This window comes from Equus quagga, chromosome 9 (genome assembly GCF_021613505.1).
Source record: "Equus quagga isolate Etosha38 chromosome 9, UCLA_HA_Equagga_1.0, whole genome shotgun sequence".
Lineage (NCBI taxonomy): Eukaryota > Metazoa > Chordata > Mammalia > Perissodactyla > Equidae > Equus > Equus quagga.
The window spans coordinates 54,137,379-54,151,324 of record NC_060275.1 but is presented as its reverse complement, the minus strand read 5'-3'; the positions used below and the strand labels follow the sequence as shown (position 1 = coordinate 54,151,324).

Sequence of the window (13,946 nt, the reverse complement as noted above, 5' to 3'; positions counted from 1 at the left end):
ATTGTTTCTAATTTCAAACTCCACTTTTTCACTTTTGATACATAGAAAAGCAGTTAACTTTTGTATATTAACTTTATATCTTTCAACCTCGCTATAATCACTTACTAGTTCCAGGACTGTTCCTGTCAATTCTTTAGGAATTTCTACATAGACAACCATGTCATCTCCAAACAGTTTTATTTCTCCCTTCCCAATCTGTACACTTTTATTTTGTTTTCTTGTCTTATTGCATTAGCTAGGACTTTAGTAAAATGATGAATAGGAGTGGTGAAAGGGGACATCTTTGCCTCATTCCCAACTACAGGGGGAAAGCATCCAGTTTCTCACTATTGAGGGTGAAGTTAGCTGTCGGATTTTTGTAGATGTTCTTTATCAAGGGGAGGTTCCTGTCTCTTCCTAGTTTGCTGAGTTTTCATCATGACTAGGTTTATTAAAAAAATCCTAAGTGGAGACTTTGTCAAATGCTTTTTCTCAATCTCTTGATATGGTCATATAATTTTTCTTCTTTAGCATATTGATGTGATGGATTACATCAACAGATGTTCAAATGTTGAACCAGGCTGACATACCTGGAATAAACCCTACTTGCTCATATTTTTTTATACATTGTTGGATTCAATTTGCTAATGTTTTTTGTTTTTTTTACTTTTTATTGATATTATGATAGTTTACAACCTTGTGAAATTTCAGTTGTACATTATTATTTGTCAGTCATTGTAGGTGCACCACTTCACCCTATGTGCCCACCCCCTAATCCCGCTTTCCCCCGGTAACCACTAATCTGTTCTCTTTGTCCAACAATTTGCTAATGTTTTGTTGAGGATTTTTGCATCTGTGTTCATGAGAGATATTGGCCTGAAATTCCCCTTTCTTGTAATATCTTTGTCTGGTTTTCATATTAGGATAATATTGGTTCTGCTTTTATTTTCTGGAAGAGATTGTAGAGAATTGGTGTACTTTCTCTCTTAAATGCTTGTTAGAATCACCAGTAAGTCCATCTGGGCCCATTGCTTTCTGTTTTGAAAGGTTATTGATTATTGATTCAATTTCTTTCATAGATATAGGCCTATTTAGATTATCTATTTCCTTTTTGTGTGAGTTTTGGTAGATTGTGTCTTTCAAGGAATTGGTCCATTTCATCCAAGTTATCAAGTTTGTGGGCATAGAGTTGTTTATTATCCTTTTAATGTCCCTGGGATCTGTAGTGATGGCACCTCTTTCATTTCTGATATTAGTAATATGTGTCTTTTTTCTTAATCTGGCTAGAGGTTTATCAATTTTATTGATCTTTTCAAAGAATCACCTACTGGTTTCCTTGATTTTTCTCTATTAACTTCCTCCTTTCAATTTCATTGATTTCTAATTTTTATTATTTTTCTTTTAATTACTTTGGATTTAATTTGTTCTTCTTTTTCTAGTTTCCTAAGATGGAAGCTTAGAGTAATCATTTTAGGTCTTCTTTTCTAATGTATACGTTCAATGCTATAAATTTCCCTCTAAGAGCTGCTTTCACTGTATCCCACAAATTTTGTTAAGTTGTGTTTTCATTTTCATTCAGTTTGAAATATCTTTTAACGTCGCTAGAGACTTCTTTGACCCATGTTACTTAGAAGCGTGTTGTTTAATCTCCAAGAACTTTGGGGTTTTCCAGCTATCTTTCTGTCCAGTCTATTGACGAGCCCATCAAAGGCATTCTTCATTTCTGATAGTGTTTTTTATTTCCAGCATTTACTTTTGATTCTTTTTTAGAGTTCCCATCTCTCTTCTTACATTGTTCACTTTTTCCATTAGAGCCCTTGGCTAGGAGTTAAGCTGTGTCACTGTGTGCTGTGGCTGTAGCAGAGGCTAAATTTTCTCTGGTGTCCTTATTTTTGTCTCCCCTATTGTCTTTGGGTTTCCCTAGAGACTTCTTATTAAATAAGGTCTGAGATGTGCCATTCTTTCAGTAGTAATCCTGTTAGTATACAGAAGCCCTATTGATGTGGTGGTAAGAAAGCCTTCTATAATTCTATGGTTAGGTCCAAATCTTTAGGTGAGCTGTCACCTTCACAAGTCCTTCTCAGCATTTTTCCCCCCTAAGTGAGACAGGAAGGCTACAAGGGGGCTGGAGTTGGGTATCTGTCTTCCCTCAAGTAGAAGCCTAGAGTGTGCTGGAGTTGAGTATTTTGTCAGTCAAGCTCTGACAAAACAGTTTCCGCTAAAGGTAGGCCTTGTTAAGGTGAACAGAATGCTCTTCTCCAACAGAACGGCTACTTTTCCCTTTCTCCTGTTAGAAGCACAAGCAAATTTTTTTGTCTTCACTGTGAGAACCTCGTAGGTCTCCTGATAGTAAAACTTACAAAAGTATGCCCTGTGCACCCCCTCCCGCCCGGAGGTTTTAACCCTCACATTTGTCCTGAGCATCCAGCAATTCATCAAGTACAGTTTACGGTTTCCTACCCTTGTACTGGTTATAGCATGGGTTTCAGTCCTGGGCTTCTGCTCCAGTAAGCTGTGATTCTCTGTATCTGCCTGTCACTGTCTACAACTTTTGGAGCAGTGGTTTGCCTGTGACCTCAGTTCTCTGATAGATCAAATAAGAGTTGTTAGTTTTCACCTTGTTCATCTTTTGTCTTATTGTGAGGACAGGGGTGTTAGCTTCCAATCTCCTTACATGCCAGACCAGAAACCAGAAGTCCAAACCTGTTTATAAAGGCTAATAACTATCAAGGTAAAATGGAGACAAGATTAAAGTGCAAAAGGGCAGGGCTGGCCCCGTGGCCAAGTGGTTAAGTTCGCGTGCTCCGCTGCAGGCGGCCCAGTGTTTCATTGGTTCGAATCCTGGGTGCGGACATGGCACTGCTCATCAAACCACACTGAGGCAGCGTCCCACATGCCACAACTAGAAGGACTCACAACGAAGAATATACAACTATGTACCGGGGGGCTTTGGGGAGAAAAAGGAAAAAATAAAATCTTAAAAAAAAAAAAAAAGTGCAAAAGGGCTGTCACAGGGAGACCAGATAGACCGCTTCTGAAATTACCCAGTTGCTGGTAAGCCCCTGACAAAAGCAGTGGGAGTGGAGATGAGGAGTAGATTCAAGAGATATTTCCAAAGAAACAATAAGAGGATCCAGCAAATAACTAGAGGTGATAAAAGCAGTCAAATATGACTGAAGTTTCTAGTTTAAGAAACTGGGTAATAATACTATTAATTAACACAAGTATATTGGAAATAGTGAATTTAAGGTTGGGACATGTCAGGTTTGAGGTGCCTGGATATCTATTCAAATATGCCCAAAGGAAGTGGGAAATAAGAATCTGGTATCAAATCAGAAATCTTTCAAACATATAGACGATAATCTAGCCATAGCAATGGTGAGATCATCAATATAGAATATGAAGGTGAATAAGGAACAGCATGTAACATACCAGCATTTTTATAGATTAAGGATATCATTACCTTCTTCTAAAAACAGTCAAAATTTTGAGCCAATTATTTCCTTTGAGATTTATCCCCACATTCATAAACTAGGAACTGCCTACATATACCACTTCCATTAATTTGGGTGGATTTAAGTTAACCTCTCAATGAAATCAAATCATTTCTCTAAATCTGTTGAGAACATTTTCTCTATATGTAGAATAGTTAGTAACACAAGCCCAAATTCCCATCTAAACCTGTAGTGGGCAGAATAATACCCCCTGCCCGCACAGATGACCATTTCCTAATCCCTGGAACGTACGAATATGTTATGTTACATGGCAAAGGGAACTAAGGTTGCAGGTGGAATTAAGGTTGCTTACTAACTAAAATTAAAGAGATCATCATGGATTATCCAGGTGGACCCAATGCTATAAGAAGCGTCCTTAAAAATGGAGAAGTGGGGGCCGGGCTGGCCCAGTGGTGGAGCAGTTAAGTGCACACATTCCGCTCCGGCAGCCTGGGGTTCGCTGGTTCAGATCCCGGGTGCGGACATGGCACCGCTTGGCAAGCCATGCTGTGGTAGGCGTCCCACACGTTAGCTCAGGGCTAATCTTCCTCAAGTAAATAAATAAAAGTGGAAGAGACAATGTCAGAATGATGCAATGTGAGACTCAACTGGCCAGTGCTGGCCCTGAAGATGCAAGGGGCCAAGGAACATAAGCTGCCTCTACAAACTAGAAAGAGCAAAGAAATGGATTCTCCCAAAGAGCATCCAGAAAGGAACACAGCCCTGACGACAACTTGATTTTAGCCCAGGGAGACTCACACCAGACTTCTGACCTCCAGAAATGCAGGCTCATAAATTTCTATTGTCTTAAGCTACTCTGTTCATGGTAACCTCAAGCAGCAATAGGAAACTAATACAGCACTCTTGTACCCTAACATACATATTAAGAGCATTTAATCTTTCTGAACTTCAGTCTTTCTTCAGTATGATTTGACCATGGTCAGTAGCCAACGGCTCTCTGGTTTTACTGTTTTTCTATGTTTCCAATTAAATCAGGGTTAACTTCACCTATAAAAGCTTTGCCTAAACTGTACGTCAATGCTCTACTCAAGATATTACTTAGTGTTCTGTGGAAATAAGGGAGAGGAAGGGTGGGTAACACTCTTAAATATGAGAGAAACAATTTATATTGACTTAAAAATCTGCCTTTCAGAAAGCTGCCGTATCTGAGAATGCAAGCGCCTGATATGAAGGGGCACCTAGAGCATGAACACATCATTTCTGATTAGGGCAGCACTGACTTGTCTCATGGATATGTCATCACTCATTCTATCTTACAAGCCTGTCGCTGCTCTGCAATGCACCGTGAAACGTTTTCATTCTAAGTTTGGGAAATGATACACTATAAGCCTAACAAACAATTTTAACTTCTGTAAAAGATGAATAACAGCCAATGATAAGAAATGTAAATCAGATTTTCTAAAATGGCTTTATTTTAAAAACCTATACAGAGTTTTGATTTCTAAAAAATATTGCCATGAAATAGCTAATTATACAGTAACAGAAATAAACTCCCAAAATACAGCTAATTAGAAGTTATCCAAACATAAATTCACAATTTTGAAGCTGGAATACATATGCTTTTTTCAAATAACAATTAAAAAAGATTGTTTCAGATGATCTTCCTCTTAAACATCCGATACATATACTTAATCTTTTGAACTAAAACTAGACAACCTCTCAATAACTTCACAAATAAATGCTTTTATTAACTTGGAAAACAACCCCCAAAGCATTCAATTATTGATTTAGTCACAAAACTCTAATAAAGCCAAACAAATCATTGCTTTAAAATGTATACCTCTTGAAAATGAAATCTACATCTGAGTTGTGAAGAATAAACTTTTTATAGAAAAGTTGAGTCTTCCTGGCTAGTGGTTTTATTTCCTAATAAACTTATCCTATTCAGACTCCTTTCTCAACATATCCTAATCCTGAAAGAGTGTGAGGTGTTAAAATATGAACAGCTTCTTTGGCCCTTTAGATGCAGGTGCCGTCACTGTAAACAAGTGCAATGAGAACCTTCTGCAGGCGGCATCTATGTCTTACACGGAGGGGGAGATGTATGTTCTTCTTTCTCAAAGACATGATAATTTCCTTCCCAATAATAAAAGATTTGATGTGCAGAGATTTGTCTCCAACCACCTTAAGAATCAAAATTCATGTATATGTTTATAACGAATAGTTTCAAAAGATCAGAGAAAAGCATTATACAATGCTACTACATCAAAGGTTTTATTAATGGTAAATGTTTGCATTTATTTTTAAAAGCTTAGCTCTTGCTGAACACTTTTTTTAACAAAAGCTAATAAGCAAGAATCATTTGCCCTACAAAAACTATATTGACAAGACTTTAAATTTATTCAAACGAAAGGTAAAAACACTAGAATAATACAAAGCAAAACACTGCTATGAGTCGAACTGCTTTCTATCACTGAATATACTACATTTAGTAGACACAAGCATACTGAACTGAACAGAAAAACAATGTTGTGGATTCAGTCTAAGGAAGACTAGCATTAAGAATGACATGCAATTCATGATTTCCTTAAAAAAAAATTTTATAACCAAATCATGAGAACAAAAGGTCATTTTTTATTAGAGGGGAAGATAATCTGTTTACCAAACAGCTCCTCCTTTCATACTAAAATGGCAAACTGGATGAACTCTATCTCCTCCTCCAGATGCTACTTATACATGACTTTGCACGAAGACTCAACATACGGTTCCTGTTCTGGTAACAGTGTCATGGCCACAAATAATCAGTTTTTTAAAAAAAATATGACATGCAAATCTAGAGAATTTCTTTTAAAGAATTACCCAAACCCAGCTCATGCGCAGTCCCATATTACACAAGCTAAGCAATACAACTTGTAAAGGTGTGTGTGACAGCATGCGCACTCAAGACCACCTTCTCCAAAGTCCTAGTGCTGCTGCCAAGCTAACAATTCTTTCAAGGCACTGAAGATTCATGTAGATGGATTTTCCAAAATATAACTAACAACTGCTAAACTCTTAAAAAGCCCTGAGTCAGAACTTTCAATAGCTTCCTGAAATTATAGATTTCAGACAAAACGGACATTTGTTTATTTTATAGAAATCACAAGACCATTTTGCTTTTTGGAGCAAAAAAGTTATGTTTATGAAACAAATCAACTATGACTGTGCAGGAAAAGTAAAACATTCAGCAATATTCTTTCTTACACATTTTGTACATGTCAATTATAACTTGTAGTTACGGATTTCGGCACCAAATTCATGTGGCAGGTCACCTTCCTGTACCTGCTGCTTCAAGTTCAACAAAATAAAAATCTCAATTTTAACCTCAGGTTTCCATCTCCTCCTTAGTCACAAAAATGAATAAATGCTGGAAAAGTAATACTCTGAAAGAAAAGGAGGTAGAAAACGCCAGTGTAGCCACTTACAATTTTAATTCATCAGCTCCACTATCTAGTTCATATTTTTATACTCTAGAGTCTCCCACTACTAACCATTTATCAGTAAACTGAGGCTCAATCTAAAGGATTTGCCCCCTCACTGTAGCAAAGCAATGTACACATGAGACAGCATTAAATAGTTTTTCCTCAAATTTAATGTTTTAAGGGCGTACAACTGTAGTTATTCATACTGTTATAGTTGTTTACATATATGTTAAAGTTCCAAGGCCATATATGATTATCAAGTAATATCAGTAAGCATTCCTATCATAATATTCAAGCAAATAAAACTAGGCTGTGTTTTTGAGAAAAAATATTTTGAAACAGTTACAAGTAGACTTAAAGATAACTGACATTTTCAACAACAAGGCACACATAATTTGTGAAAATCGATTACCTTCCCAATTTAGTACAAATTCAAAGCTAACCTAATTCTGTTATTTAAAATGTGTTTCTCCCTTGTGGCTCAAAAAACAACAAACCCTTCCAATTAACAGATATTTAAAACCTACTCAATTATGATCAACGATAATTGGGAAAGTGGGAAGAAACTCTGTCATCCCCCTGAATTTTAGGAACTTGATGTTTACCATGACTTTAGATCTTGCAAACACAAACTATTAAGATAATTTAGGTGTTTCTTGATTTATATTTAATCAAAATTCTATTCCATTGGGGGAAGCAGGAAAAGGGAGTAGTTGTTTAATGGGTATACAGTTATAAGTTTGCAAGATAAGAAACTTCTGGAGACCTGTTTTACAACAACGTGAATATACTTTAACACTACTGAAGTGGACACTTAAAAACGGTGGTTAAAATGGTAAAATTCATGTTATGTGTTTTTATCACAAGAAATTCTATTCCAAAATTCAACTTTTACACAAATTATTACTGTAAAATATTTCAGACACTCTGAGAAGATAAGTGCTTTTCTTTTTGGATTTTTTTTTAAGAAAGCCGCATTAAAAATCTGTAATTTAGAAAGCAACTGTCAATTAAAGTAGACTAAAAATGGGCTGAAAGAGCCTTTTTATTGTTCAATTAAATATAATCTCCACTTAATGCTCTGATGAAATCTACACAATCCCCTTTTTCCCTCTAAACTCAAACACTGACTTTTCTTTCCTACTTGCTGCAACCCCCCACTATTTTCCCTATCCTACTCCATCACTATTCTCTTAGTTCATAAGTTTAACTAATTCCCAGTCCAAAAGGGTCCAAAGTTCATAAACAAAGAACAGCAATTGGGCAACACATAAGTAGGCTGTGTATGTCTCCTACATAAAAATGGCGCAGCCTTGAGATCTGAATTGGACAAATCTTAAGCAGCATGCACTTCATATGCAAAAATGTTCTCACAAGCTAAAGCCACCAAAGATATAAATTTAAGAAAGTTATTTTCAACATTATCAATTAATTTTATGCCTCAGTAGCTAGCTGGTCAATTTGCAACGTTTAAATTTACAAATAACCAAGCATAATTCAGCCAGCTAAACTGAAGACTTGTCTAATATAATATTCCTATACTAATACCAAATGATCTTCTCTTAAAAAACTTTCTTGCTCCCAACAAAAACATGTATATAGTATAAGCAGTAAGAATGTTAAATTATGTGAAGAAAAACGATTAGAATAGCACCATCTGGTAAGTTGTGTATACGTTTTGGGTAACAAAACTAGCAATCTTAGAAGAATAAAGGAGAAAATGTGGTAGGAGTGAGAAGCACAGAGAGGGAATTCAAATACTACTTAATGACAACTATTCTGAAATAGTAGGAAGAAATGTATCAGTACCTTTGAATTCCTTCTTTTTGACTAGAAATTACGTCAAATATACAATGGCTGCATGATCAATTCTGTATGTGCTAAGATGCTGACCATTTTTTTCGATGTTGTGTATCTAGCCCCTGAAGCCCCATAAATAACGTTTTTGAACAAATACATGTTAGTTTTGTCTTCTTAAATGATTCTACAAAAAGTAAAAGCTCTTTTGAGGCATCATTAAAGAAATGGTAATGAGAAGGAAATATACCTAATTGGGAAAATACTGCTGAGAGACACAGAGGTAGCAGTTTCACAGAGTTAGAGGAGAGTTCCAAACAAGTACGTTCTTAATCTTATTCTCTCTCACAAACCCAAAATAAATTCAAAATAATTTTTCAGGTGCTTGAAAATATCAATAGAGAAACATTTTTTATTCATTAAACAAATTTCAAAGTGGTACAAATACAGAAAATCCACAAGTACATAGCACTATAATTATAGTGACTTTATGACGTTTTCATAGTTTATAAGTTAGTATATTTTTAATATGGAGGAAACAAACTAGTCTGGAAGGTGAAACTGCCTATTAGGGACATAAGTTTTAGCACTACAGCTCAGAAGACAAATAAAAAGGATTTAAGTACAGTAGAGCTCTAGACCATATAATTCTCTGGTTGCCCAGATGACACATGAGTCAGCCAGGTGCTCCTTCCTTACCAGGTGATCTAGTGGAAAAGAGATGGGTGGCCTACAGCCTGGAAGAAAAGGAAAATCCTGACTTACACTGTTTTCAAATCTGAAAGAAGAGTGTGTTTGTCTTTTTATGTGAACATCATCAGTCAGATGTTCTTTCTTTTTATAACTTCAAAATATGGCTTAAAAAATAGCCTCAGTGACTCTTTATTAGACAACTGAGTAAAGTCAATATAAATTTTCAAATTTAAAATTTGTAAAAATTTTACTGTTCTAAATGACGTTACTCAGCTGAACATAGACATGAAATTACTGAGACTACAAAGTCAGCCAGCAAAATTCACCACTGTTTTCATCAGGACTTGCAAGGGCAGCAGCCAGTAAACAGTGAACAGCCAGAAACTCCTGTTAGGAGAGTAGAGACTTTGTACTTTCAAATTTAGTTGTTGTAGCAGAAAAACTGAAACAAGAACCAGATTCAAAGGGGGAAAAAAACTACAAAAAAGATAACTATCCTTAGGAGTAAGCTTATACACAGTATATAGTAGACACTATTGTAAACAGCTGATTATTTTTATAATCTAGCAGCAATGAACCCCAAAACATTTCTTTACGTGTATATTGATCCTAGACACTGTAAGATTACCCATTCAAAGGAGACAGAATGATTAGATGCTCTAGAGTCCAACTGTGAGTAAGAAAAAAAAAGAATCTACAGGTAACCAGACATATTTCTGTAAATGTCCTGGTCACTCTTTCTAAAGTAAGCATTTATTACTAGGTTATTTACTATGTCTTAGATACTGTTGGCAGTTTAAATAACATCCTCATCTGTAGGTATAAAGAGAGACTCTTCTTTACAGTTAAGCCTTACTATTTGAGAGAGTGGAAGCAAGGCTACGAGGAAGGTAGAATCAGTAACACTGTCAGAATTAACAGGTGTGGAGAAGAAAGGATTGCTGCCTTTGGACCATACACTATCCTTCTCAGATCACGGGGTACTATTCAGTACATGAGAAAAGCTAAGTGGAACCTCAGAGGCCCAAATAGGGCAATATCATTTCACCGGTCAGATTAGACCTGGATAAGCAACCACAGTGAAAACTGAGGTACACTTTCACAGATGTTGTCTTAAAGGCTGGCTGAACAAAACAGTGTATGAATTAATATTAGAAAGGGAACTGTTAATGGTCAGTTAATAGGTACTCTTTTATTGGACACTTTCCCCTCCTTCAGTTCCCCACTATGATTGTTTATTTTTCCTTGTCATGTCTATCAGTTATTTTGAAACTGGCAATTTGATTTAAGTTAAGTAATCTTCCTTTTAAATCTAGAAAATGGGCTAAATGTAAAGTCATCCTATGCTTCTATTTACTCTAAGAATTCAGAAACAATCATTTAAATAACTTCATGTTATCTTAAAAAGGGAACCCTCTCTTTAATACTCCCTTAATGATGTAGAACTTGTATTATAATTTAATTACTGAATATATGTGACATGATGGTTTGACCTGCCCCTTCCAGGTGAAGCACGACTTTTCTGAGGACCTGCGTCAGCGCACTGCAAAATCATGATAGACTAAAGGAGAGCTGATCCTAAGGAAGTGTATCTTTGGAGGTCTAACAAATTTAAAACTATAATAAAGACAAAAATAACAGGAGATCCTTAAAGGATTTTTCCCTCTTAGAAGATAAAAGTAAATCACCGATGAATTACATAGATTTGATGTCTCACATTAAAGAAGAAAAAAAGAAAAATCCACAGCTTCAAATGCTGTTTTGTAGAGTTTTTCAATTCTGGTACATTTACAGTCTAATTATACTCTAGCAAAGAAACTATGATATTAAAAATTCATTAGAACCTCCGACTAGCTTCAAAGCTTACTAAGATCTCATGACCAAACGCTTTAGCTAACAAAACACACTGAGTTTCTTAGTTAATACAAAAGAATCCTTCGTTCAATGGCCTTGCGACAAATAGGACATTCGCTCATTCGGTCACCGCAGAGCTGGCACGTTCCATGGCCACAGAGGAATATCATATTCTTCAGACGATCCAAACACACAGGGCACATTGTCTGGAATGTGATAACAAATAAAGTTATACATGCTGAGACATTTTATACTTTGAAAGCGTAACATGACAACTCTAACGTCATCAATTTTCTTTTGTCGTAGTCAAATAATCTTTTGCTGCTTTAAAAAAATTTCTTAAATTTTTAAATAGTTAAAATGTCATCCCTATAAAATAGAAATATTGGTTGTACTGTCATGACAATATAAAAAGGCACTACATAAAATAAATACCATATAGAACAAAATGCAAATACAAAAGCTAACAGGAAATGGGTGAAAAAAGCTCCATTCAGTCTGATTCAGATTCTTCAAATCTAGGTACTATGTTCTTGTGTGAAAATAACACAATGTATCAGGTCCATGGGCAGGGGGAAGCACAGAGATGTTGCTCAGAACATGCCAAACACTAGCTAGATGTGACACAAGCTCTGTCCTATGATCAGCCCTACTTTTAAGAAAAAGAGGAAACTGAGGCAGAGTGGGGTTAAAAACTTGCCCACAGTAAGCCATAATGCAAACTCAGGTCATGTGGCCCCAGAGCTCTCGCTTTTAAACATTATGCTGCACTGCATTACTATCAACGTAGATCCCCTTAATGAAAAACAATCAGCCTTAGTTACATATTAATAAATGTCACTTCATGAACTCAAAAGAATTTTAAAGTTATGTCAGGTACACTTCTGTGAAAACACTCTAGGAAATCATGTGTTTATTCACAAAATACATTTTATATTTATAAAAACATTTTATCTTAATATATCATAATAGTTCACTCTGAATTATACTTTTCCCAAATAACACAGAAATGAAATAATTAAACAAAAATGTCTCAGTTAATAAACTAGGCCTAAAATCTATATGAAAATGTAGTTACCAACTTTGACAATACCAGAGATCATTGTGAAAAAGAAACAAAAAAAGGAATTGTAGTCTAACTTGTTAACCCTACTCTTTCAAGGTAAATTGAAGGTAATTTTCAAATTTATTTATCTAAAAGTTTTGAGAAGAAAAGCTGAAAAGAAATATTTGTTTAATTTTAACAAGCCAAATCAGCTTTTTACTGTCATTAAAATAGTTCGTTTTCCATTAAATTTTTCAAAGTTCTACGTAGTTAATTAATAACTCTGATTTCCAAAAGTAAACAAATCTGTGCAGTCTGGGTTGTTTTTTTGAGATTAATATATCTTCAATAGCACACGATTAATTTTTGTCTGTTAAAGAGACATTGGGGTAATAGAAAGATTGGAGATTTAGAATAAAAAAAAAAGAGAGTTATTCAGATGCTTTCTCTTGGTAACCTTGAAGGAGTCCCTGCAAGAAATCCTATCATTCCCCAGAAAATGAGTTTTGTTATAACTGTTTAAATACTTTACAGCGATAAAACGCGGTAACAAAGATTATTTAAGGAAGAAGACATTTCTTTAGAATGGTAAACTTTGGATATAAGTAGGCTGAATTATTCTTTTAGGATCCAAAATAGGACTCAATAAGTGTCATTATTCATTATAAGAACAATTTTAATTGACAATTAGGAGATAAATGCTTTTCACAGAAGCTGTGTTCAAAAATCAGTTTTACCTTTCTATAAGTGTTTTATGGGAAAGGAACTGAGATTCTAAAGAGCTTCAAAATTTTAAAAATGTTTTATTTTACATCAGAATGAGCTAAATATGTTCCTATTTTAATATTCCTACATTAAGAACTTGTAAATCCAAATTTATCTTAACTTATTCACTATATAACAAGTATTACTAGCTGCTGGATTTCAAAAGAAAAACTGGCCCAATCATAGAGTTTTCTTCTTTTCAGATAGGTTTGTTTAAATTCCTAATGAATATACACATTTAATTCGAAATTAGTTATCACAAGGGTCATTAGTTATCCTGGGTTGCTATCTATTGACTATATTGCCTTCTTATAAATTCAGATAGAAAAGACAAGAGTGATGACTCTGACAACTGCATGGCAACATCGACGTGACTGTCAAACGCGAGAAATAACACCCTTTGCTGCTCAATCCTGTAAATTAAGCCAGATTTCATTGCTGGGTGAAATGACAAGGTAAAGAAAAAAAAAGACTTTCCTACCATATATCTCCAAGTTTTAGCTAACTTCTTTATTTTATTGTTACTTTTATTAGATATTGAGTAGATATAAAAGAGTACTTGTGTTGGTATGTATAAGATATAAAGAACAATATAAGCACCATTCAGTTTAAAGTGTGGAATGCTACCCTTTCTTTTGAAGCTCCTCTACACTATACTCCTTCCCAATCCCTTCCATCCACCCCTCCCTGATAACCCCTATTCTGAATTTTGCATTTCTCTTTCTGTTCCTTTTCTTTGTGGTGTGCATGTATATATACTTACACTGTTGACCACAGGTAAGTGAAACCAAGGTATGCTTTTCTCCTTTTTATTGAATTAGCACATCTATACAGAAATGTGCACAAATCATAAGTATACAGTTTAATAAAAGTCCAGAAACTGATCAAATGCATGTA

The 13,946-nt window shown here is 35.1% G+C and overlaps 1 protein-coding gene across 1 annotated transcript in view; it reads right to left on the bottom strand.

The window, feature by feature from the left end:
* Positions 1–7,047: 7,047 nt before the first annotated feature.
* The window catches only part of MIB1 (MIB E3 ubiquitin protein ligase 1), a 140,308-nt gene continuing 133,409 nt past the window's right edge, over positions 7,048–13,946 (bottom strand). The window contains exon 21 of the mRNA XM_046671026.1: positions 7,048–11,445. Within this exon, the coding sequence (XP_046526982.1) occupies positions 11,305–11,445 (141 nt within the window). The 3' untranslated portion in view covers positions 7,048–11,304. The remainder of the gene's footprint in view (positions 11,446–13,946) is intronic.